The sequence below is a fragment of the Dama dama genome, chromosome 25 (genome assembly GCF_033118175.1).
Source record: "Dama dama isolate Ldn47 chromosome 25, ASM3311817v1, whole genome shotgun sequence".
Lineage (NCBI taxonomy): Eukaryota > Metazoa > Chordata > Mammalia > Artiodactyla > Cervidae > Dama > Dama dama.
Window position 1 is genome coordinate 62,145,586 of NC_083705.1, and position 27,400 is coordinate 62,172,985.

At 42.6% G+C, this 27,400-nt stretch overlaps 1 protein-coding gene across 4 annotated transcripts in view; it reads left to right on the top strand.

The window, feature by feature from the left end:
- Positions 1–27,400, top strand: part of MYO10 (myosin X) — a 256,726-nt gene that overhangs the window by 135,472 nt on the left and 93,854 nt on the right. For all 4 annotated transcript variants that reach the window (XM_061129313.1, XM_061129312.1, XM_061129311.1 and 1 more), the window contains 12 exons: positions 8,059–8,193; positions 9,875–9,999; positions 10,687–10,700; positions 10,817–10,901; positions 11,895–11,998; positions 21,257–21,386; positions 22,835–22,953; positions 24,869–25,015; positions 25,168–25,268; positions 25,380–25,446; positions 25,966–26,058; positions 26,476–26,544. In XM_061129313.1, coding sequence (XP_060985296.1) covers positions 8,059–8,193; positions 9,875–9,999; positions 10,687–10,700; positions 10,817–10,901; positions 11,895–11,998; positions 21,257–21,386; positions 22,835–22,953; positions 24,869–25,015; positions 25,168–25,268; positions 25,380–25,446; positions 25,966–26,058; positions 26,476–26,544 — 1,189 coding nt within the window. The remainder of the gene's footprint in view (positions 1–8,058; positions 8,194–9,874; positions 10,000–10,686; positions 10,701–10,816; positions 10,902–11,894; positions 11,999–21,256; positions 21,387–22,834; positions 22,954–24,868; positions 25,016–25,167; positions 25,269–25,379; positions 25,447–25,965; positions 26,059–26,475; positions 26,545–27,400) is intronic.

The window sequence follows — 27,400 nt, forward strand, 5'->3', positions numbered from 1 at the left end:
GAGTGTGGGTAGCCTTTCCCTTCTCTAGGGGAGCTTCCCAACCCAGGGATCGAACCCAGGTCTCCCTCACTGCAGGTGGATTCTTTACCAGCTGAGCCATCAGAAGAACGAGGATCATTAGCAAATGGAAGGCATGCCTGTAAAGTGTGGGATCTGCTAAGGATATGTAGGAACCAGGCTTGGTTGGAAAGGCAAAGACGGTGCACTGCCGTTCATTGAGAAAGACTGAGCTTTTGTCTCCTTGTGTTCATTTCAGAGCAGAGGCCTACTTCCTGCTGCAGGGTCACACCTTGATGGTTTTGTCCTGCTTGTAAAGACCTGCCGACTGTATCTTCTAGGCAGTAGAGAAGTTTCCAAAGTCGTCTTAGTCAGCAGTGGAGTAATCCCTGTATATTCCGAGAAAATCACACGAATCAGGACAGTCTGATCTGATCCCCATTCGGGATGGGGAATGGTCGTCAGGTGTCCACAGGGGTAGCCTCTGGAGGGTCATATTTTCTCTAAAAGAGGACATATTTTTGGCTCAGTGAGCAAGATCATTTCTGTTACAACTACTCAACTCTGCCCTTAGAGTGTGAAAGTGCTTGCAGACAGAGAGTGTGTGAATGCCAGGCTGTGTTCCAATAAAACTTTATTTATAAAAGCAGAAGAGCAGATCTGGAGGCCACAGTTGGCCAACATGTGTGCTGAAGGGGAGACTGCAGGTGGATAGAGGTGTGTTTTCTTCAGGTGTGTTTTGATCCCTCCTCCCTGATTTCCTGGGGACTTCACTCCACCTTTGAGCCTCTCTGCCCCTGGTTCTTGGATCTCTCCTCTTCTACTGGACCATTGGCATTATCACCCAACAATTTCTAGTATCTTTTACTGAATACTTGATTTTCTTTGCCTGGTAAATAATCTACCTGCAGTGCAGAAGACCTGGGTTCAATCCCTGGGTCAGGAAGATCCCCTGGAGAGAAGGGAATGGCAACTCACTCCAGGATTTGTGCCTGGAGAATCGGCGGGCTACAGTCCACGGGGTTGCAAAGAGAAAGATATGACTGAGTGACTAACACACTTACTCACTTATTTTCTCTATTTTTGAAATGGGCGGTGGGGGGGGCGGGGATTGTCTTTGGCTCCACAGCCCCTTCCACAGGCTGCCCCACCCTCCTCCAAGCTGCTCCACCATTCTGGACTCTTCCTTGTTCTCTGGGCTCATCTTCCTCAGCTTCTGTCCAGCCTGCCCTTCCTTCTCTGCATCTCCCTGCCTCCCCAGACTTCAGGGCTCCCCTGCCAGCTTCTCCTCTGTGTCCCACCCATGTGTTCACCTCTCCCGCAGGGCATTGTCATGAAGGTCTCTGCTGGGCATCTCAGGGGTGGCTGCTCCTCAGCTCACCCTGATTTTCTCCCAGAAAATCCGTGTTCCTCCTATCATGCTTCTTGTTCTTAGCAAGGTCTCAAGCCGGATATCAGGATATTAATCTTGGATCTAGGAGTCACCCCGCCCCCAACAATGAAGGTCAGATTGCCTTCAGTCAACTGTACCGATCTCATATATACAGTTCAGTGATTATTGACAAAGATGCCCAGCTGTGTTACCAGCGTCCAGGTCATCACACTGGCTGGCAAACTCCCTGGACTCTCCCGACTGATTCTCCCACCTCCCTGTCACCCAGCACCCAGACCAGGACCCCAGCCATCCCCTGCCTCCTCTGGGGACCTCTGACTTTCCCCTCTGCCACCTCCTCTCCTTATCCTCTGCCCTCATTCCCCGACTTCCTTTCTCATGTCTCTCCTTCCATCCCCCTCAATCCATTCTCCACACTGATTCGTTAGAACCTTGAACCTGATCTTCACATCCTTCTGCTTAAAAACTATCCTTGAGACTTTCCATTCTGCCTACAAAAAGTTATCAGAACTTCGAGTATGGTCTCCAAGGCCCCATATCAGTGCCGTAGTTAGTTTTTTTTCCCTTTTTTAAATTTTCACTATTTATAAAAAAAAACAAACTTTAACAACATCAACTCATTTTGGCTTATCTGGCCGCATATGTTTTCTCCGAAGCCCATGTTTGTGTTTGTGGTCACCTTGGCGCCAAGGGTTAGGACTGTAATCGTCACGGGCTGATGAGACAAAGGCAGGACTGGATATGTCAGTGATGTGTTCACTGTCAGTGAAGGGGAGCTAACAGCGTGATTGCTATGTGAGTGACTGTTTTATTGAGGCTGGGATAGAGGAGCTAAGGTGGGACACATGACTCATCGAAGCACCTGTGGTCAGAGAGGCTGCCAGGCTCACGGGGAAGCAGTGGGCAGTCACGGTTCACAGAGCGCTTCAGCTTTAGCAAAGCAACATTAACCAGGGGGTTAAGGTAGTCTTGTTAATCTAGATTTTATAGGTATTATAGTTTATGAGTCTTAACATTTATTTTGGCTTCATAGTTATGTGGTGCAATAAGCAAAGCAGGGATATACTTAGTTATTACATCCTTAGAATGCTATAATATAGATGCTGTCTATCACATAGCATGTGTTATCAAGTTCCCCATGTTAGTAACTCAGTTCTGTCACTGTCCACCTGGAAACAGCATCAGATCCCACAGTTAACAGTTTAGTCCTACGAGACTGCCTCCCCCTCCACGTCAGATGCCCGTCATGTGGTCACCTGTCCTTCTGACCCAGCAGCTCTAGGTTGGAGCTTCCAACGACCGCCTCCTTGGATTTGATTAATTTGCTAGAGCAAAAAAAAAATTGTTTTTTTAGAGCAGCTCACAGAACTCAAACCTTTTAGTTACTCAATTATCAGTTACAGTAAGTCCCTTATTGTTAACGAACTTAATGTTCATTAAGTCCAATTAAGTCCAGTTGGACTAAAGTCCAACTTAAATCCAGCAAAGTTAGCCTAGGTATGCAACTAACGCATTCATCTATATGTGTGCATGCATGCTAAGGCTCTTCAGTCATGTCCAACTTTGCAACCCTATGAACTATAGCCCTCCAGGCTCCTCTGTCCTCAGGATTCTCCAGGCAAGAATACTGGAGTGAGTTTTGAAGCCCACCTCCAGGGGACCTTCCTGACCCAGGGATCGAAACTGCATCTCTTATGTCTCCTGCATTGGCAGGCAGATTCTTGACCCCTAGCACCACCTGGTTATCGTGCGCGCACACACGCACACCCAACTCACACAATCAGCTATGTAGTACTGTCCTATAATAGGTTTATAATACTTTTCACACAAATAATACATGAAAAACCACAGCAGAAAAACACATGAATGGTGCAGCACTTTGGGAAGTACAGTGGTACAGTACAGCAGCTGGCAAACAGGGGCATGTCTGCAGCTTTGAAGTTTCGTGGAGGCGGGGGGATTCACTGTACTATAGAGGGATGTGTTTAACTCAGGAACAGCAGATGGAAGAGGCGATGCCCAGCAGAGTATGGGGAAGGGGGAGGAGTTCCCGCCCCTCTGGGGAGCCACTCTCTACCTCCACGTGTTCCGCAGCCCGGAACCTCTCAGAACCCATCCTTTTAGACTTTATGGAGGATTCATTCCATAGCATGATGGATTGACTAACCCATTAGCCATGAAAGTCCATCACCAGCCTCTCCCCCTCTCTCCTGTGGAAAAGAACCAGTTCCATACTTGCCTGGAAAACAGTGACCTCTCAGTGGGACCCCAGCCCCCCCTTCCCTTCCCCACTGGCTCTGCAGGCATCTCCCCCTCCCTCAAGGCTCCAAGCCCTCCCCTCCCCATCCTTCAGGTTTTCCGCAGCTCACTTTTGTGCATGTCTCTGCACTTCAGTCCAAATGTCATTTCCCGGGAAAAGTCTCTGCTGAACCTTTACTCTCTATCTAAATTATGACTCCTCCTGTCTCCTGAGGTTCATGCTCGACAGCATTAGCCATAATTTGTGACTTTTTTATCTCCTGCTGCTGCTGGATCATAAATACCGTCCATGGCCATTTGTCTCCAGACTGGCTGGGAAGACAGTGCAGCCTGCTGCATCATGGCCCCATGGATACTTCAGGAGGGAGGGAGTTCCTGCAGAGATGCTCTTTGTCCATTGCTTCAAAGATGATGTTTTGTGACCCTTGGTAAATGGAATATGGGCTTCCCAGGTGGTGCTAGTGGTAAAGAATCCGCCTGCCAATGTAGGAGACCTGAGAGATGAGAGTTTGATCCCTGGGTTTGGAAGGTCCCTTGGAGGAGGGCATGACAACCCACTCCAGCATTCTTGCCTGGAGAACCCCAAGGACAGAGGAGTCTGGCGGGCTGTGGTCCACAGGATCGCAAAGAGTCAGACACGACTAAAGCGATTTAGCACACGGCACGCAGTCACAGGCAGGGGTGGGGAGGGGAGGAGGAGGGTTAGACAGAAGTGAGTCCTGGTACCTTGATGCTAATGTCTGGGGACATCTGGCATATTTCTGAGTTTTGACAATTCGTGAGTCACTTATTCTTTGCCTTGTTCATGGCACACTTCCCCAGCCCCCTGTATATGTCCCCTTTGTAATCTGCTGAAGTCCTATCTGAATTTTGTGAAAGGGCTTTCAAGAATAGTTGTTCCCAGCCTTGACTTCTTAGTGGAATCACCTGGAAATTTGTTTAAAAAAAAAAAAAAAGAAGAAAAATTACTGATTAAGTTCTACCCTTACAGGTTCGAATTAGGAACACAACAGGTATTTCTCTTGTACAGCCAAGTTTGAGAATTACCGTTGCACAAATCTGAGTTCCTTTTTCGTTTTTAAGTTTTACTTTACGGATCAACGATGTGCCTAAATAGGTTCTGTGCTGCGTTAAGTCACATCAGTCGTGTCTGACTCTTTGCGACCCCATGGACTGTAGCCCACCAGGCTCCTCTGTCCATGGGATTCCCCAGTCAAGAATAGTGGAGTGGGTTGCCATGCCCTCCTCCACGGGATCTTCCTGACCCAGGAATTGAACCCCCATCTCTTATGTGTCCTGCATTGGCAGGCAGGTTCTTTACCACTAGTGCCGCCAGGGAACCTGTACCATTTTTCAAGATGGGGATGGATTGGGAGATTGGGATTGACGTATGTTTGCTGCCATGTGTAAAACAGACAGCTAGGGGGATCCTTCTTATAGCACAGGGAGCTCGGCTCAGTGCTCTTGTGATGACCTAAAGGGATGGGGTTGCGGGGGTGGTGAGAGCAATGGCCAAGAGGGAGGGGATGTGTATACACATAACTGATTCCCTCTGCTATACATCAGAAACCAACACACCATTGTGAAGCAACTCTACCCCCAATTTTTTTTAAAAAAAGATGTGCTTAAAGAAGATGCTTGAAAAAAATTTGCTGCAGTGAGAAAAAATGTGGGCTGAAGCTTGGCGGTAGATCAGTATCCATGGCTGGTAAAGGACTGTACAAGTTTTGGGTTTTCTTCTCCTTGAGTCTTCGCCATCCACCTCGAACAGCCTCTTCTCTACGGCTGTATGGTTACCGTGTTCATCGCGGTAGGTTCATTGCTTTGCTGATTGCTGTAACAGGGGCTTGCCTGGAGAATTCCGTGGACTGTATAGTCCATGGGGTCGCCAAGAGTGGGACACGACTGAGCGACTTTCACAGCCCCATATGGGAAGGTGAGACCCCTGACTTTGTTGCACCCATCACTTTGTTCTGGAGATGTGCCATCCTCAGGGCACCCAGCTGCCAGGCTGGTAAGATAGGGAGCCCAGAGGACCGTGAGGGGGTTTAGCCACCCGACGTGGAAGTAACATACACCTCTTTGGCTCAGTTCAGCTGCTGTTGTGTTCACTTGGTCGTGTTCATTCCTGGGTACTGATCACTGTCCTTCCTACAAGAAAGGTTGAAATGCCAGCCCCCTCTGTGTGCTGGAAGATACAGAGACGGGTTTGGGGACCATGTAAAACATTATTTTTGTTTCATACATTGTATGAAGTTGTCACTTTCAGTTTCAACAAAATTTAACTGCTAGGGAGATGGTATATGTGTTTTTAAATATCAAGAATTATTTAAATTTTCTTCCTGCAACTTTCTCTTGGTTTCTGCCACTCCTTCCTGCTAAATGCCTCCTGTGAGCCAGCTCCCAGGCTTGGCTGGTACCAGAGATGTAGAGACGAACGTGCAGCCCCACACTAGGGCGGTTCTGGTTGCTGATGACAGAAAAGGCGACCCGATTTGGTGTCACTTTCATGGGCCTTTATCGTCTCAGGCAGCAAGGCAGGGCGGGGTCAGGGCTATGGGTTCAGCCACTCCCACTGGGCGCTCCTCTGATTATCTTGGCTTTTGCTTTCTGATCTCAGGAAAGGTGTGGCTTCCCAGGTATTTGTCGTCTGCAGTCAGGGGGACACTCTGCTCGGTCTTGTGTGTGTGCACGCACACGTGTGCGTGTATGTTTACCCCCTGCCCCCCGCTTGCACATGCAAGTCTCCCCAGAAGCCCTCAGCATGCTTGACTTTAAGTCTCTTTGGCTGGAATCCTGACCCTTTCCCATGACCAACCAAACCACCCTATCACCTGCAGAGGGAATGGGGTTACAGTGATTGGCCTCGATCAATGGAGATTCCCCAGGGCCTGCAGTATCCAGCTGGGCATGGATGGTGTCATCACTGAGTCATTTCCTCTCCTTTATTACATGCGCCTAATCACTCACGATGTTTTCTGCAGAATTCCTCGTTCATAACCTCCCAGCTCTCGACACTCAATGGGGACTGTTTCTTTAGGACTTGTTGGGACCACGTGTGTTTATCTCACCCCTTGAGCAGTTGTGAGCCTGTTACCCCATGACGATGTTGCTGTTTGTGTGCTGTTCTGCCATTGCTTTACTTTTCTCCTAAATTCTCTGTCTTTTTACTACTCCTTGGATGCCAGCAGATCTGCTTGTCAATTCGGATCCTGACACTTAGCCACTGCCCACCTCTTGGTATTATCACAAGAATAAAATGCCTAAGTGTTGGTCGAGCACCTTCGGGCTCATTGCCTTGTCCCCTCGATATTTATGAATGATTGCATTTTTATTCATGTTTACCAGAAAGATGCCATTAATGTGCTCATTCATATAATTAATATTTACTTGCTTACCAGAAAGATACCATTAATGTGCTCATTCGTATAGTTACTATTTACTAAGTGCTGGCCACCAGCCAGGACAGTTCAGTGAACAAAACCCCTGTTCCGGCCTTTGCAGAGCTTGCCATTCTGTACGCTCAGTCGCTCAGTTGTGACCGACACTTTGCGACCCCATGGACTGTAGCCCACCAGGCTCCTCTGTCCATGGGAATTCTCCAGGCAAGAATGCTGGAGTGGGTTGCCACGCCCTCCTCCAGGAGATCTTCCCAACCCAGGGATCGAACCCACGTCTCTCATGTCTCCTGCATTGGCAGGCGGGTTCTTTACTGCTGCTGCTGCTAAGTCTCTTCAGTCGTGTCTGCTAGCGCCACCTGAAAAGCCCCAGATGAAGCTGTTTCCTTCTCCAGGGGATCTTCCCGACCCAGGGATCGAACCCACGTCTCCTGCATTGCAGGTGAAGTCTTTACCAACTGAGCTACCAGGGAAATGAAAGGCACCATCTGTCTTATTACCTGAGCTTAGTCAAAGAGGAGGCTTCTGTTTAGTGGGGGGCCTTGGCAACACCTAGGCCGTACGGCTGGCAGGAGGAGGGACCCTCTGCAGCTGCTGCTAAGTCACTTCAGTCATGTCCAACTCTGCGTGACCCCATAGACGTCAGCCCACCAGGCTCCCCCGTCCCTGGGATTCTCCAGGCAAGAACACTGGAGTAGGTTGCCATTTCCTTCTCCAATGCATGGAAGTGAAAAGTGAAGTCACTCAGTCGTTTCTGACTCTTAGTGACCCCATGGACTGCAGCCCACCAGGCTCCTCTGTCCATGGGATTTTCCAGGCAAGAGTACCGGAGTGGGGTGCCATTGCCTTCTCCAAGGGAGGGACCCTCTCTTCCCTGTAACTCAGCACTTGGGTCTCTTTCCCACGGTTCAAGAGTTGTTCTGTGGACACCTTGGAGTGACTCCGGCCAAGCTGGTTTTTATTTTTATTTTTTTTCACTAGAAGTATAAACGCCTCCATTTTATCTTCCAGTGGTGAAAGCGGCGCCGGGAAAACCGAGAGCACTAAGCTGATCCTCAAGTTTTTATCAGCCATCAGTCAGCAGTCTGTGGACTTGTCCTCGAAGGAGAAGACCTCGTCTGTCGAACAAGCCATTCTTGAGAGCAGGTATTTATTTCTCCGTCGTGTTTCTTGTTCCAGCAAATAGGATTCACTCTCCTCACTGTGTGACTTATTTAAGGAAGTAGTTGAAACTTGGGGTCCTGTCTGCTCTTTCTCTTGATGTGGCTTTCACGATTGCTCAAGGAGAAGTCTCCACACACAGGTGGAGATTTCCAGTGACCTGACCCTCCATTGCTGGGCCAGGTTTGAGCAAAGGAGTGAGGAACATTCTGCAGCTGCCTCCCACTGGGCAGCTCTTGACTGGCTGTTTGGAGGCCTTGTTATCAGCAGAAATTTCAGTCTCCATCCAGCACGTCGCAGAGAGCTTAGCGGTCAACTCTTGGGAGGTGGTCTTGTGGGCAGAATGGTATTGTGTGGCCTCTTACTAGCGTCTTCCCTGATGACTCAGATGGTAAAGAATCTGCTCTTAACGCAGGAGACCCGGATTCAATCCCTGGGTCAGGAAGGTCCTCTGGAGAAGGAATTGGCAACCCACTCTAGTCTTTTTGCCTGGGAAATCCCATGGGCGGAGGAGCCTGGTGGGCTACAGTCAGTAGGGTTGCAAAGAGTCGGGCATGACTGAGCGACTTTTACTTCACTTCTTCAGCCTCTCAGGTGGCAAAACTATTGGGCATCAATGGCAATGACCTCAGAGCTTGAAAGAGAGCCTTGGTACAGCACTCTCTGAAATTCTAATTAAAATGTGTAATTGCCCATGTCTGATTGGTGCCTTTAAAGGTCCTAGAACCAATAGAGACTTTAAAGGTCCTGTTATTTAAAAATTAGTCCAGGGGTCAGCAGACTCCAGCCTGACACCTGTATCCTGCAGCCTATTGCTTTGTCTTTTTAGACTTCAAAATTTATTTTTTAAATTGTGCTAAAATATACATAACAAAATATATGACTTTAAATATTTTTCTATGTACAGCTTAGTGGCATTAAGTACATTCATGTTGTTCTGCAGCCATCATCACCATCTTTCTCTGGACCATTTCATCTTCCTCCTGCAGCCTGGTTTTATAAATAAAACTTTATAGAAACACAGACACACTCGTTTGCTATCTTGTCTATAGTTGCTTTTGCACTCTAGTGGCAGAGCTGAGTAATTGCATCAGAGACCACTTGGCCCACAAAGCCGAAAAGTATTTTTTATCTGATCCTTTACAGCAAAAGATGGTTGACTCCTGACCTACTCTGACCGCAGACCTAGTCTGACCACATTTTACAGTTGGAGGAGACCCAAGGAAGTTAAATGAGCTCCCCTGGGACATAGAACAAATGAGTGAAATTTCCAGGACTGGGGAATTTTTCAGTTCCTAGAATTCGTGTGGGTTTGTGTGTGTGTGTGTGTGCGCGCGCGTGTGCATACAACCCTTGACTTGCGTAAATAAACTAATTTGGGTGAGAACCAGCCCACATGGCCTCCTTGACTCCTGGTAGCATGCTACCTTTGCCCACACGACCAGCTGCGAGTTCTCCCCCTCAAGATGGACATGCATTATAAACCCATTTCAGCAAGTACTGGGAGATCTGGCCCTTCTATAAATAAACATAATTGCTGTAGGGCCCTTTGCTTTCAGATTTGTCTTGCAGTTATCTATTTTGCCATTGGTGAGGACTGTTGTTAATTACATGGACCCTGATTGCCTCTCACTGTTGTCCTGGGTTGTTTTTTTTTTTTTTGCAGTCCCATCATGGAAGCCTTCGGCAATGCCAAGACCGTGTACAACAATAACTCCAGTCGCTTCGGGAAGTTTGTTCAGCTGAACATTGGCCAGAAGGGAAACATCCAGGGCGGGAGAATTGTAGATTGTATCCTGTTTCGTTTGGCTTTTGTGTATTAGTATTTGACTCTCTAGTAGAAACTGTTCTTTGGTTTTTCTTAAGACAAATACAGAATGTGAAACATTCATTTCTGGTTCTACCTCGTTACTGCTCCTGTTTTACTCTGCTTGACCTGTTAATTATCCTAGGAAATAAGGGGTCCTCTTTCTTTTGGGAATCTCTGATTTCATGTCTCTAATCTGAAAATTTGGACTCCTCATCAAATATCATAGGCTTCCCTGGTAGTTCAGATGGTAAAGAATCTGCTTACAGTGCAGGAGACTGGGGTTTGATCCCTGGGTTGGGAAGATCCCTTGGAGAGGGAATGGCTACCCACTCCAGATTCTTTCCTGGAAAATTCCATGAACAGAGGAGCCTGGCGGGGTACAGTGCATGAGGTCCCAAAGAGTCAGACATGACTGAGCAACTAGTTGTTTGAAATAATCAGTTGTTTCAAATAGTTCGATGCCTTCTAGGGCACATGTGTCCTGTTTGAAGTTGGATTTTGATGAAATAGTCTGTTTTGTTTGCTTATCTTTTGGCATTGAAAGTCAGAATGCCCAAGACACAAGGAATTGTAATTATTTGGGCAACAAAGAGTAGAAAAATAAGGACTAATGGAGCATCCTGTATCCTTGTTTTGTTCCTTGACTTGCCATTGCTTTTTACATGAAGATTTATTAGAAAAAGTAAGTAAGCGTGATTTAATTCACATTATCTTTAACATTTTTCAGCAGTTACTGGTTCTTGATCATTAATCAGAGGATACATCCCTGAATAGAAATCTGATTTCTTCTCTTCACAGAACCGAGTAGTAAGGCAAAACCCCGGGGAAAGGAATTATCACATATTCTATGCACTGCTGGCAGGGCTAGGACATGAAGAGAGAGGTGAGTGATGGAGCCGCTGCAGAGACATTTCTCTTTAAAACCCATCTGTGAAAGAGAAGACTGGACTTTGTTGGTCTTCCACCGTTTGAAACGATATGTGCGAGATGATCAAAGATGCTGAGTAGATGAGTAGAGCTGGATACCGTAGAGTGAAAATCATCAGGAGAGAAAGCTTGAGTTTTTTGGATATGTTTTGGAATCTTAGTTCTTTTTCCGATTTAAGGAATATTTGTGAAAAATGCATACTGTATCACAACTAGCTTTACTTTTAAATCACACCCTAATAAAGCAAATTTCCAAATATTTGACTTTGAAAAACAGCAATCAACATGGGATCCTCATCAGTTACTTTTTTCGGTAGTGTTTTCTTCCATCCCATCTAATCTGATAATTCTGTTTCCCTAGATGATGATTAAGAGAGAATGTTTTAATCTTTTTTTTCTTTTTTATTTTTTCGATTATGAAAGTATGATGACACATTTACAGGAGACTTGGAAAATATAGAACAAAGTTACATATAGTTCCACTATAGATTACAATTTAAATAATTGTACTACTTAAATAGTAGATAAATTATGATTTTTAGTTGGAGTTTCAGTATCAAACTCTCAGAAATTAATAGAATGAATATACAGAAAAGTAGAAGGGTATAGTAGACCTGAAAAGCAGCATGAACCAATTCAACATAATTAAGATTTGTATAATTTTCACACAACAGTAGGATACAAATTCTGTTCAAGTTCCCATAGACTATAAACTAGGAGACACTAGAACGCATCCAGGGGCATAAAACAAGGTACAAAAATTTCACGGTCTAAAGGTATTGAAATCATACAGTCTGAGAATATTTTAGTCTTATTAGTGAACTATTAGGAGCATAGAATTATTTTCCATACTTTAAAAAATAAAGTTGCAAAGTGGAAACTCTTCTGAGTTCTGTCTTATCCGGGACAGTCAAGTACTGATGTTATGTTTTTGTTTTTCTTTTTGTAGAAGAATTTTATTTATCTGTGCCAGAAAACTACCACTACTTGAATCAGTCTGGATGTGTGACAGACAGGACAATCAGTGATCAGGAATCCTTTAGGGAAGTAATTGTAAGTTACTTGCCTATCTTCCTTTATAAGGGTGACTCCACCCCCCACCCCACCACCCCCCAAAAAAAAGAATGAAAGAAATTGATGACTTTCATTTTCTGTTTCAAAAAAATTTTTAATAAATAATCACATTTGTACTGCTTTATGAGAATAGGTCCTTTCTTCTTATTCCAAGTCCTGGGAGGGAATCCTCTCTCCTAGAAGATGGGTGAATGTCTGCATTCAGGAGAGATGGGGATTGGCTTGGAATAGGGTTCAGAAAAACGAAACAAAAGAAAAATCACAGGTTTGGTACTGGAGTAAGCAGATCATATGTTTCAGGGCTTACAATTAAAAATTGTTTTAAGTAATTGATTCCACAGTTCAAAAGAAATCTGTCAACAGTTAGACCAGATGACTGTTGGGTCTCATCCTGTTCTCATACCTGATTCTGGTAACTGATTCTTACTGTGCAAACAGTGGTCATCTTAAGACACTTTGGTGTGGACCCCTGCTGTATCCTGCAGTTCTCGAATACCCCAAGGACTTTTTATAAGGTGACTGTGTTTAGGAAGTCTTGGCATGGTTGAGTGTGGCCGGTAGATTTCATCAGTGTGGTCTGTTCCTCTACTGGTCACTCATTCAGCAGTCGGAGTCTGTAGATATAGAGTTGATTCATAAATGGAGCTAACACTGATGGAGCGCTTACTATGAGGACTTAATCATTCCTCTGCTTCTAACAACCCCGTGAGGGTAGAAATATGGTTGTCTATATTCTGTGACTCAGAGAGGCTGGTGACCAGCCTAACCACACACAGCACCTAACAGAACCAGTATCTAGACACAATCTAACTTCAAATCCTAGACTCTAACCAGGAGGCAGGTAGCTAGCCCCTGATTTCGGTGCACCTAGGTTTGTCTTTCTAGTTGTCAACAAGTCAGTTCCATATCGTCATTTGCTTTTCTAGACTGTTCATGAGAATACCTTCTGGAATGGATTCAAAGTATATTTTTAAGTGGATATATATCACATGTCGTTTCCCAGTGTCTAATGTATGTGCCTTTAAACTGAAATGAAAATAAAAACAGGCTAGGCTTATAGTATCATGATCACCTTCGCCTCAGCCTTCCTTTTAAAGATGTCACATTCTGCCACGTATAAAGCAAAGAGATGTCTCTCTTTGTCATCTCTCCTTCCTTCAACCTGTTAACCAAAAAACTTTGCTGACAGCACCGTTGCTGCGTATCTGCCCTAGGCAGTACAGGATTTGGCCCTGCTAATTGAATTTCATGAAATGTTTAAGTCTTTATTTAAAATTTTCTCTCAATTTTACTTTGATGCCCGAGACTTCTTTCACTACACAAGCTTCCTGCATTCACTTTGTACTAGAAAGTGTCCTTGTAATCCAAGTCACACTGTCACTGCAGGCCCACGCTGACCGCTCACTGGCCGCCAGGGTGAGGGGGCAGCGAGGCCCTTCCCGGTCCTGGGAGTACCCGGGGAAGGTAGTCTGGTGGCTTCCCCTGGGGGCATCGTTTTCTGATTCAAAACTGTGTGCTGCTTCTATTGGCTACAAGGAAACTCATGGAGCTTGGCCCTGTTTCCATGATTGCTAGTTTTTATTTTTAAGTTGAAATGATAGGTTTTTGGCATTTGAAATTTGGTCCTGTGATGAAAAGATATGTCATCTAGAAGGGAAGAAAAGTTTAGACATGAAATTGACATAATGAGTGTACACAGCAGACTTAGAGGAATTCTATTTATAGAGTCTTAAGTATTTGCTTTGCAATTACTTTTTAGTGTTGACCCATCAGAAACGTCAGTGAAGACTTAGCTGGTATTCACTGAAGTCAGGAGCATGTAATTTTTGCTCTTATTTAGCCTTCTTCTGGAAGATTGAAGCAATGCAGCCAGAAAAAATAATAATAATAAATGTGCTACTTTTCAGAAAGGAGGGAAAATATTCTTTTCTATAAAAAAAAATAAAATTCTCTCCTCCAAAACCTACAAAAACAATCAGTTGGGGAATGGCTCAAATAATTTATTATATCTTTAAGATCCATTGTAGCTCGCAAAACCATGTTCATGTATGTTTAACAGTAAGGAAAAACTTGTTTATTCTGTAAGTGAGGAAAGCATAATACAGCATGATATAATCTTTTATTTTAAAAGTAAGCGTATATATGTCATGAATATATAGTATGTATGCAGAAAATACACTGAAATAATTCAAAAGTGTTATCTCAGAGCAGAATTCTAGGGTTTTATTTTATTCTTTATCATTCATTCTATTAGAATATTTTTACAATGAATATGTCAATTTTAATGATTATATATGATTATATTACCAAATCATAGGTCTTCCCAGGTGGCTCAGTCAGTAAAGAATCCACCTGCAATTTGGGAGAGCCAGGTTCAATCCCTGGGTCAGGAAGATCCCCTGGAGAAGGAAATGGCAACCCACTCCAGTATTCTTGCCTGGAGAATTCCATGGACAGAGGAGCCTGGTGGGCTACAGTCCATGAGGTCGCACAGAGCTGACATGACTGAGTGACTAACACTTTTATCAAATCATAATTTCTATAATACAGGAGTATAAAGTATTATATCAGTACTAGCCAACCCATCTTTCTGTCTTGCATAGCGCTCTATAACCAAGAGTGATACAGATGGTTAAAGAGACACTGAACACTTCTGGCTATAAAGTTGATTTTCTGTCTTCAACGTTTTTAAGCATCTATTGTGTGCCAGGCAGGCACCGTTCTAGCAACAAGGAGACTGTAGTGAGCAAACCGTCTATATAATCGCTATATTCTGTTAAAGAAATTAGGATGACTGAAATAGATTATGCCGTTGTTTTATCATGTAACTTGTCTCCTGTTGTTGTTCGGTTGTTAAGTCATGTCCTACTCTTTGCCCCATGGACTGCAGGATGCCAGGCTTCCCTGTCCTTCTCTGTCTCCCAGAGTTTGCTCAAATTCACGTCCATTCAGTCAGTGATGCTATCTAACCATCTCATCCTCTGTTGCCCCCTTCTCCTGCCCTCAGTCTTTCCCAGCATCAGTCTTTTCCAATGAGTTGCTCTTTGCATCAGGTGGCCAAAGGATTGGCGTTTCAGCTTCAGCATCAGTCTTTCCAATGAATATTCAGGATTGATTTCCTTTAGGATTGACTGATTTGATCTCTTTTCGGTCCAAGGGACTCTCAGGAATCTTCTCCAGCACGACAATTTGGAAACACCAGTTCTTTGGCATTCAGCCTTCTTAATGGTCCAACTTTCACATTCATAGATGACTACTGGAAAAACCATAGCTTTGTCTCAATTTCCTTCCAAAATCAAGTACCATTGAAATTTGTATCTTCCTACTTTTTATTCCATAAAGCTTCTTTCCCCAGAGGTTTCGGTATTAAAGAAAGGGAAGGGACCACATTCTATTGGGACTCAAGAACGTTTGTTTGTAGAATGTGTTAAAATGTTAGCAGAGTGAAATTATTCCTGTGAATTACATATGAAAATGTCACCTCTGGTATTTTTAGCTACTAAAATCATTATTCTTTTTATCAGCTTAATGTCAACATATTCTGGCAATAGGACCTTTTAGGACTTTTTCTTATTTCATTGAGAATTTATGTGATTTTAGAATTCCTCATCGACATCACCTGACATTACTATAAATATGTACCTGTAAAGGACCCTGAGCCATTCTTAGGGGACCCAGTTTTTCCTGGGGAGAGACAGTGAACGCAGACTAAATTTCATAGCCCCCTTTTTTTTTTTTCTTTGCAATCTTCCAGGTTGCACTATAAATTGCTGAGTCAGAATGAAAAGCTATTTCAAGAAAATAATAACAACTAATTGATTTTTATTGCCTGCATTTGACCTACCAGAATGGTGGCTGATGAAATGTGGGGGAGGATAACAAGAGTCTTTGAGTGATAATCTTTTTATTCTTTTGATTCCACATATTGAATGGTAATGGTGTTCCTAGCCATCTACCAGGACTGGGGTTTCCTGACCATGTAGGTTTTACTGGGTCTACCCATGTTTTTAACTGTGTGAACCCATCTCTTCTCTCCTCATCAGTTTGGTCTTATAAAGATTTAGATGGCTCTCAGCCTTAAAAGAAAAAGATGGAAATAATGCCATTTGCAGCAACATGGATGGGCCTGGATATTGTCATACTGAGTGCAGTAAGTCAGACAGAGGAAGACAAACATATGACATCACTTATTTGTGGAATCTAAAAAAAGGCTGCAAATGGACTTATCCACAAAACAGAAAGCCTTACAACTGTAGAAAATAAATTTATGGTCACTGGGGGGTTGGGGAGAGGGATGAATGGAAAGATTGGGATTGACACATATACGCTACTAGGTATAAAATAGATAAGTGATGAGGACCTACTTTATAGCACAGGGAACCCTACTCGGTACTCTGTAATGGTCTATATGGGAAACGAATCCAAGAAAGAGTAGATACATGTATATGCATAACTGATTTGCTGCACTGTACAGCTGGAATTAAAAGACAACATTGTAAATCAAGTATGCCCCAGTAGAAATTTTAAAATAAAAGACTGACGTTATACCTCGATTTTGCCACATTTGAAAACTTCAGTCTCTTTCAATGTTGGAAAATACAGGAGTAGAAGCTAATTTTATATTATACAATGCTGTAATCTCGCCTAATATAAAATTACATAATAAATTTTCAAAGTATTGATCCTTCATTCGTGACTTACTGTGCCCAGACACCTCCCCTCCCACCCCATCTTATTCATTCCATTTATTCACGATTCACCTGAGGACCTTTGGCTTCCTTAGGTGGTGCCCCCGCCTCACAGCTGAGACCCTGAGGGCTTTACCTTTTGTACCTGAAATTCACTCCTCTTCCCTGCTTATTTCTCCTGTGAAAAGCCCGGCTTCCTTCTGACCTTAGTGGTTGGGATTGTATTATGTATTTGTCATCACTCCCCTCCCACCCCACACTTTCACAATCACCTGTTTTTTATGTGCTTATTAAAGACTTCATTGAAAACATTTTGTATGACTTTGTGCCAGTTTTATAGCTAAATTGCTGTTTTGTGCTTCTGAACTGTACTGAGAATTTCCCAGGGTTGTTTTTTTTTTTTTTTTTTTAAGTCTTGAGCCATGTCGTTGAGAAAGATAATTATAAGGAGGCTTAACAGCATTGTAAATCGACTGTATTTCAATAAAAATTTTAGGAAAGTCTTAAAGTGGCTACTCTTGCCAAAGGGGTGGAGCTTGCTACTGAAAAGACTGTAAATAGGACAGTAGGAAACAGTGAATGGAGACTTGCTGGCAGGGGTGAGTAGCCACGCCCATGCTGGTTGGTGTTAATTGGTTCCAGCCAGTACATTACCCCATGGAACACGATTGATACTTGTCACCAGACTCCTAATTCACTTAGAGTTAAACTTGGGAGTGAAGTCACAAATTGGTTCATACAGAAAGCACATTTTATTCATTTGCGTTCATGCCTCCATATGTAATCTTTGTATTTTCAGAGCTTAAACAAGAATTTTTTTCATGGAGCATCTTTTGATGTTCTTTATTTTACAGTTTGCAATTTTCTGCTACTGTGAACTTATTTTTTGAAGTCCTTCCTTTTTTTTTCCTGCAAGTATAGAGGAGATCTTTAAAACTTGAAGTATAGTTGATTCTATTGTACAGCCAAGTGATTCAGTTATATATGTGTGCGTGTATACAGATTCTTTTTCATTTTTTCCATTATGGATTATTCTAGAATATTGAAGATAGTTCCCTGTACTATACAATAGGACCTTGTTTATCCTTTCTGTGTATAATATTTTGTATCAACTAATCCCAAACTCCCAATCCAGCCCTCTCCTGACTCCCCTCCCCTTTGATAAGTCTGTTCTTTATGGAAGATCTTATTTGTTTAGTGTTATATAAAATCCAGGCAGGTGAGTTACAGTGAAATCTTTTATCTCTATGGTCATCCTAAGGTGAGCTTAGAAAATTTTTATAAATTAGTGTTGAAGAGGTCCTGTGATACATGAGGAAAACTTTAATCAAAAAAAGGGAAAATTGTTAACTTTAGCACAGCATAGATGCTTTATAATTATTTTGCCAACATCTGAATTGGTCCTTACCACTGTTTTAAAAAGCTTCCCTGCTGGCAGAGATGGTAAAGACTCTGCCTGCGATGCAGGAGACCCGAGTTTGATCCCCGGATCCGGGAGGATCCCCTGGAGAAGGAAATGGCAACCGGCTCCAGTATTCTTGCCTGGAGAATTCATGGACAGAGGAGCCTGGTGGGCTACAGTCCATGGGGTCGCAAAGCGTCAGACACGACTGAGCAACTGACACTACTGCTACTACTGTTTTAAAAGCCTTGAGCATAATCGATATTCTGTATTTCTTAGCCACATTTCTTTGCTTTTAGAATAAGTAAATTTGAATAATTACTTTCCCATAGGTTTCTAAAAATTGATGAGCACTTGACCAGTTGTTCTTATTCTTGGCATCAATTTTTGTCTGTACCCATAAAATGATAGTCTTCTCTCTCTGTTAAACAATTCATGGTCTTTTTATTTATTTATTTTTTTTGTAGTCACTTTTATTAAGTTATAATGTACATATAATAAAGTGCCCTCATGTAAAGCATATAAAGTGAATTTTGAATTTACACACTCGTGTACCCACAACCACGATCAAACTGAAGGACAGTTCTACACTCTAAAGCGTTCTTGTCCCCCTCCCTAGACAATTCCAGACCCCCTAACCCTAGGACATGTAGAAAAATGTGTCTTTTCTAGAGTTTCCTAAAAATGAAGTCATACAAAATCTCTTCTCCTCTGTCTGGCTTATTTCATTCATCCAAACTGCATATAACACAATTGTTTCTTTTTACACTGAATAGTATTCCATTGAATAGACAGCAATTTATTTATCCATTCACCCATTAATAGACTCAGTTGTTATACTAAAAACATGTCAACAATATTAAAAGATGTGAATATAATGTCCATTAGCCTGCCAGCAGTAACATTGCAACTATTTTCAATTTTGTGGATTTTCTTCCCAGCGTGATTTTCTTTAAAAAAATTAGTTGCACAAATATAATTTAGTACTTTTTGCATAAAGCTATCATAAATATAATCATGTTTCTATGTAATGTTGATAATTTCCTTTAAAAACTATACACTGTTCTATAACAAGTTTACTTACTATAATTGACTTGACTTGTAGGAGAGATGGAACTTTTTTTTCTCTGAAAGTGTTGTTAAGATAATGCTGTAGTGAATATTTTACAAAGCTTTCTTTCTGTTGGATTTTCTTTGAAACAAATCTTAAGCATTGGAACTTCGTAGTGATACAGTGAATAAGATTCAGTACTCCCAATGGAGGGGGGCATGGGTTTGATCCCTACTCAGGGAACTAGGATCCTGCATGCCACATATGGTAGCTAAAAATAAAATTCCAGCACTGAAATTAAGGGTGATTACATAGGCGACTGACTTTGTAAGGATGTAAAAAGAAAAAAAAGCGTATAACCGAATGGAGAGAAAGTTAGACTTTGCGTTCGTCAGGCCTGGCTTTGAATCTTGGTTTTGTAACCCTGAGAAACTTGTGTAACTTCTCTGAACATTTTAAGATTATGTACATAGGTGGTCCAGCCAAACACTGACCCATAATCTTGTTTTCAAAAAAGATTATACTGATTTATACTACCAGTGAGTGACCACTGCATAAATATCCCCCTTTCACCCATTTTATCATTCAGAAAAATTTTTGTTAATTTAATAGAAGTTATCTCATTTTCTTCAGTATGCACGTGTTGGATTTCTAGGAAGGAAAACATTTCTCTGTGGATTTGCATTTCCTGTTAGAAAAGGTGCCTATTTTATTTTACTGCGTCATGTGTCTCTTAATATAGCTGTTGGTTCCTTGCCTTATGCAGTTTTTTCTTTTAATTTTGTTTTCCTGTTTATTTTTTTTGCCCTTTGTTTCTGGCTTTGTTTGTGTTTTTTTTTTCCTTGTAAAGAAATTACTTTTCATATTTTAAAATCTCCAGTCGTTTCCTCTTGCAGCTTCTGTGGCTTCACAGTGCTGCGTGGCTTCCTTCTTTCCGTTCCAGTGGTCATTGTAGTGATCATGGGTCTCAGTTCTCTTTGTAGGTTATTTTCATCAATACTGCCAGCAGTTCCGTCCTCTGTTCTGCATGTGTGTGTGCGTGTGTAGGAGTGGGAGAGGGTAGCTGGCTCTTTTTCTAATGAGAATATGGCTCCTAAATCGTAAGAGATACTGAGCAAATCTTTGATCTGATTCAGAAGATGCCTGGCTTCAGTTTAGAAACTTTCTGGGGAACAAAGCCCCTGTTGGTCCTTGTTCTTTTTTATTTTTTTCAAGTCAGCATTGTGTTAACTTCTATTTAGTATCCAGAGGCCAAAATAAGACCTTAAAAATCCTTTGGAGAAATGGAAAATAGCAGTACGATGACTGTCAGGGAAGACAAATCTAGATCCATTCAGTTTTTCCATCAGCATCTTCTACACAAAGAGCAGAAGGCTCTTCTATCTGTAGAACCCCTGATAGGGAATTTCGTTCTACCTATCAGGGTCCCTGCTACTTTTAACCATTAAGACAGGTCCCCAAATTTATACTGAAGGAGTCTCATGAAGTATCTCCCCCCCAACATTTTCTTTTCTTTTTTTAAAATTAATTAATTTTAATTGGAGGATAATTACTTTACAATATTGTGATAGTTTTTGCCGTACATTGACATGAATCAGTCATGGGTACAGTTGTGTCCCCCAACCTGCCCCCCTCCCACCTCCCTCCCCACCCCTTCCCCCCTATTTTTTATGTGTAAGAAAATAAAAAATGTTCCATTACATTTTGATACACATAGGAAAAAGTATTTCTTTGTCACTGTGACTCTGGAGTAGTTCTTTTCTGGCATAAATAGTCGTCTTGTGTGTAAAGCAGATATTTATTTTTATCTTGTCGATTGGGTTCTCTTAAATATTCTACAAATCTTTCTTAATGTCTTGCTTTTCTTTTATGTGTACTTATTTAAAGTCTTTGTCATATAAAATGGGTTTACCAAAAAATGTGTTCGTTTTTTTCCTGCAGCATCTAATGGAAAATCCCCAACAAAATTTTTGGCCAAACCAATATTTCTTGCTTTCTTGCCTTTAGAATAGTACTTAGTACCTTTACTGAGTAGTGACCATTTTCATTTTCTTTAGTGTGAAAAAAGATGAAAAACTAACCTTGTTTCCTTACAGATGGCAATGGAGGTCATGCAGTTTAGCAAGGAAGAAGTTCGGGAAGTGTTGAGGTTGCTTGCTGGTATATTACATCTTGGGAACATAGAATTTATCACTGCTGGTGGGGCGCAAGTTTCCTTCAAAACGGGTAAGATTGCTTCTCCCTCCTTCACTTCCTTGGCTTTTGCCTCATAAGAAATGTAGATCTAAAATGTTTCCTGTCTGGCCTTGGGAAAAAAATATTTTGAGCCCTAGAATATGAGCTACAGAAGTTTGATGTGAAAGGTCAGCTAATAAAGGGTCAAAGCATCAAACAAGTGATTACTGCGTGGAATGGTGGCTGTGTTCTCATTTTCTACTAAGAAAGAAGGAAAGTGGGCCCAATAAGAGGATGTAGGAAGAATGTCATGAGTCGGGTATAGTGTTGTTGTAGTTATTCCTGGCTGCTGAGGGCTGCCATGGTGGAATGGTTAGGACCGTTAGTTTTCAAGCCAGGATGACTGGTTCGTAGCCCGGCTCTGCCACAAGCTGTTTCCTTGGGTTACTTATCCCTTCAACACTCGTGACTTCTCACTGTAAAGTGCACAGTGGAGATGTCTTAAGACTAAGTGAGTTAACATACGTGTAACAGTGTCAGTTGTCATTTTCCTGGAGTGATTTATTCTTTAAACTTTTCTGATGGATGCAGTGGATGAGGGCATGGAGGCTGGGAACTGGAAGAGTGTAAGTTCAAAGTGACCCTTGAGTAGCCCAGGGCTACAGGCTTGTAGTTCTTGTTCCCGTGGATCATTGCTGTTGATGTTTACTGCCTTAGAAATGAAAACAGAGTCAGTTAAAACTGGAGTGGGTAGCCATTCCCTTCTCCAGGGGGTCTTAGTGACCCAGGGATAAAACCCAGGTCTCCTGCATTGCAGGCGGATTCTTTACCATCTGAGTCACCAGGAAAGCCCTTTAGAAATAATAGTGGAGACAGTTTAAAAAATAGCAAGAAATTCACTTTAAAGTAACCGTAACCAACCCCTTGCATATAGTAAAATAAGTAGCATTTTATTTGAAAGACCATCTTCCAAAACAAAAGAAAACAAGTCAGTAACGACTGACATTGTCTAATGATTTTGTAAATATTTAAAATATCTGGTGTAATGAAGGACAGCTGGCTTCTATTTCTGCCCTCAACTTATTGAGCTACTCATGTCATGTGGCCTCTGGAATATTCTTCTGTATACTTGTGAGGTAATGAGAGTGAAAAAGCAAATAACAGAGTTTATCACTAAAAAAAAAAAAAAAGCTAGTCTTATTATTGAAATAGTCATGGGCTTTGCAAACCTCTGACAGGGTCTTGGGGAACCTGCCATGGGGGTCTCTGGACCATACTTGTTCCAAGTACCAGGTTGTTTGCTGTAAATCTAAGACTCATTAAGGGAGTGAATAACCTGCCAGTAGAATATGTGTCTTCTAGGTCCTGCCCGAGGGCCTTAGGATTATTCTCTGCTTAACTGTGTCATGTGTGGCAGTGGTTTTGCACCCATTTGGGGTCCCCTGGGCTGTTCCTTCTTGGGGTTGTGCATCCACTTTCACCTTGTCCTTCCTCCCCAGCCTTGGGCAGGTCTGCAGAGTTACTTGGGCTGGACCCGGCACAGCTCACGGACGCCTTGACCCAGAGGTCCATGTTCCTCCGGGGGGAGGAGATCCTCACGCCTCTCAATGTTCAGCAGGTATGTGTGTGGCCCTCAAAGCAACTTCTAAAGATGCCCCTGGGTCTGCAGATCCACGGCTTTGATGGAATAAGTAACTGCAGTGATCTATTCAAATGCTTTTGGCTCAGGGTCAAAAATAAGACATCCACGTTGAGGGGATAGGCACAATAGTTCAGTGGTCATCTTAGAGACAGCATAGCAGAATCTTTAGGAGGAATGGGACTGGGGGAGATTTTCTGAGTCTGAGTCCTGAGTCTTCAGCTTATTATATTCTGTTCTTGGGGATTTATTCACTGTGCCTCAGTTTCCTCTTCTGTAAGACAAGGACGAAAAGTAAAGTGTTAGTCGCTTAGTCATGTCCGACTCCTTGTGAACCTATGGGCTGTAGCCCACCAGGCTCCTCTGTGCATGGAATTCTCCAGGCAAGAATACTGGAGTGGGTAGCCATCCCCTTCTCCAGAGGATCTCGCTACCCAGAGATCGAATCTGGGTGTCCCAAATTGCGGGCAGATTCTTTACCTTTTGAGCCACCAGAGAAGCCCCAAGACAAGGATGTGAAAGTAGTAGTCATTCAGTCATGTCCGACTCTTTGTGACCGCAAGGACTGGAGCCCGCCAGGCTCCTCTGTCCATGGAATTCTCCAGACAAGTATACTGGGGTGGGTTGCCATGTATAAGGATGATAGTAAAAAATAAATAAATGCTAAAAGCTTAGTGGCATTGCCGACTCAGTCAACATGAGTTTGAGCAAGCTCCAGGAGTTGGTGATGGACAGGGAAGCCTGGCGTGCTGCAGTCCATGTGATCACAAAGATTCGGACAGAACTGAGCTACTGAACTGGAAACTTAGTGACTCGTGCAGAGTAAGAGTTAAATAAACAGTTGTAATAATTATTATTACTAACTGGTGTTAGTTTTTATTATAATTAATAAATTATTAATGAGAGCAAAGCAACAGTATGTTGTATGATTTATTTTTGTCTCTGCAACTGCTTTGAGCCAGTTACATGCACTAGCCCATCTAATAGCTGTTTATTGATTGGATAAGTAAAAATGCTAACCATACCATGAAGAAAACTTGTATGCACACAAAGTAAAATATGAGAAGATGATAATAAGTGAAGTCAAGTCTTAATTAGCATTATGTTGTTGTTGTTATTTAGTCACTAAGTCATTTCTGACTCTCCTGCAACTCCATGGACTGTAGTCCACCAGGCTCTTCTGTCCATAGGATTCTCCAGGCAAGAACATTGGAGTGGGCTGCCATTTCCTTCTCCAGGGGATCTTCCCAACCCAGGGATCAAACCCGAGTCTCCTGCATTGGCAGGCAGATTTTTTACCACTGAGCCACCTGGAAAGCCCACTTAGTGGCATCAGTCAGTTCAGTTCAGTCGCTCAGTCATGTCCGACTCTTTGCAACCCCATGAATCGCAGCATGCCAGGCCTCCCTGTCCATCACCAGCTCCCGGAGTTTACTCAAATTCATGCCCATCGAGTCGGTGATGCCATCCAGCCATCTCATCCTCTGTCGTCCCCTTATCTTCCTGCCCCCAATCCCTCCCAGCATCAGGGTCTTTTCCAATAAGTCAACTCTTCGCATGAGGTGGCCAAAGTACTGGAGTTTCAGCTTCAGCATTAGTCCAACCTGATCAAATTTACAGCTGTGTATTTTGGTCCAGACTCTTTCTTATAACTCAATACTTAAAGCTGAATTTGAAAGCCTGATGCTTCAGGGTGACTCTTGCTGCAAATAAGCAAGCTTCAGGTTTCCGTTTCTTTAGACAGCTGTGTTTTCCTGGATGGTATTGGTTCACTTGACACGGGCTGCATAGATGTGGAGTGAGTGTGGCTCCCGAGTGCAGCACAGATGGACGTACCCATCTGGATTCCCTGCAGTCATTAGGGAAACCGTGTCTCTGTCTCCTCTCCCCTCAGGCAGCAGACAGCAGGGACTCCTTGGCCATGGCACTTTACGCACGCTGCTTCGAGTGGGTGATCAAGAAGATCAACAGCAGGATCAAAGGCAGAGATGACTTCAAGTCTATTGGCATCTTGGACATCTTTGGATTTGAAAACTTTGAGGTGTGCTTCCAACGAGTGGGATCCTCCTAAGCAGATCTCATGAAACAAACACTGATATGTTTTCCCTGCGGATCTTTGTTGGCCTTTTTCTTGACCTTTTTATGTAAGAGCGAGAGCGCTAAAGACTCTTGTTGGATTGTTTCCCCCCTTAGGTGAATCACTTTGAGCAGTTCAATATAAACTATGCAAACGAGAAACTTCAGGAATATTTCAACAAGCATATCTTTTCTTTAGAACAACTGGAATATAGTAGGTAAGCACTCATTGAATTGCATTTCAAAATGTTTAAGAAAATGAGTCCCTACGTTGGATAGTTTTGAAGCGATATTTTACTACAACCTGGACCTTTTTAATCTTTGTACAGAGAAGGCTTAGTGTGGGAAGATATTGACTGGATAGACAATGGAGAATGCCTGGACTTGATTGAGAAGGTAACACACTGTTGAAGAATTGTTACAGTCCCAAGGGTGTCCAGCTGGGCTGATTCATATTTACGGGAACAAAAGAGCTTGTACGAACACGCACATGAAAGATGTGAATGTTTAGAACACAATGGACCATTTGGAAGCATACATGTAACTGTGCAAGGTTGAATTTAAGGACTTGGCTGCTTCACGCCCATTGTCTCTTTGAAGTCAATATTTTAAGAATCAACAGTGAGCAGATTGGCTTCCCAGAGATTTTAAGTCCGCATCAAAAACTTTGCCATCCCAGTAGTGGATTGGCCAGTTGTAAACGTTTTGGTCACCAGATTACAGGGGGTTCAGGGTTTGCAGTATGGAATGCATTTGGAGTTCTTTATAGCGTGTCATTCTGAATTTTTTGATCTGAGAAACTATGCACTTTTTACCACTTGATAGAGAGTAGAGAGGAAAGGATCTGTAAAAATACATAGAGGCAAAAATTCAATGTTTAATTCGTATTTGACCTATTTTTCCCCCCTCTTCTAGAAACTTGGTCTCCTAGCCCTTATCAATGAAGAAAGCCATTTTCCTCAAGCCACTGATAGCACCTTATTGGAGAAGTTGCACAATCAGCATGCTGTATGTCCACACCTGCCAACCCCTCACTGTGTCTGGGTAGCTCATCTGTGGATTAAGATGGCATAGGACAGGTTTCAGGGCTATTGGCCCCACGGTGCCTCTCACATTGAATTTTTTATTTTTCTCAAATGGAAGCTTTGCTCTACTAGAACTAAATAGAAATAAGCCAAAGGCATAGATCTGAGGCTACTTGTCAGAATATGTCCATGTTTACTTTGAGTATAAGATTTAACCTTTTTAACCTACTGTAATGACACAGACCAGAGTTGCATGATTTTGATGAAGTGCATCACATGATATGTCCTAAAGCTCTTATATGTCGTGGATTTTGAAATTGTTTTCACTGGCAGTTGTAGGTACACTGTCAGGAAATCAGTGAGTGAAATTATGCATTTACATTTTTTTTTTTTTTATTAGAATAACCACTTTTACGTGAAGCCCAGAGTTGCAGTCAACAATTTTGGAGTGAAACACTATGCTGGAGAGGTAACTCCTTCTTGAATTTATATGATTGAAGCGTAATTGATTTACAATGTTGTGTTAATTTCTGCTCTACAGCTAAGTGATGCAGTTGCGCATATACACACACACACATATGTATATATATTCTTTTTTCATTATGATTTGTCCCAGGATTTTGAATGTAGTTCCATGTGCTCTCCAGTAGGACCCTGTTTATCCATCCAATATACAACAGTTTTCCTCTGCTAATCCCAGACTTCCCTACCCCCCTCCCCCTTGGCAACCACAGGTCTGTTCTCTGTGTCTGTGAGTCTGTTTCTTAGATAAGTTCATTTGTGTCATGTTTTGATTCCACGTAGAAGTGAGATCATGTCTTTCTGATTCACTTAGTATGATAATCTCTGGGTCCATCCACGTTGCCGCAAATGGCATTTTGCTCTTTGTGTGACTGAGTAGTGTTCCACTGTGTATATATGTACAACGTCTTTATCCATTCGTCTGTCACTGGGCATTTAGGTTGTTCCCGTGTCTTGACTATTGTAAATAGTGCTGCTACGAACGTAGGGGCGCCTGTGTCTTTTTGAATTAGAGTTTTGTCTGGATATATGCTCAGGAATGTGATTACTTGACCACATGGCAACTCTGTTTTTCATCTTTTTGATGAACCTCCACACTGTTTTCTATAGGGGCTGAACCAATCCTACCAACAGTGTAGGAGGGTTCCCTTTTCCCCACACCCTTAGACAGGTAACTTCTTAATCAAGACCCCTGCTGATATTTGCCCATTTGGTATTTAGAGAATAGTAATTTCAGAAGCCGATCATAAATATATTCAATGACGGGTCCAGCTTTTAAAGGGGATGCTTATGACTTGAAATGA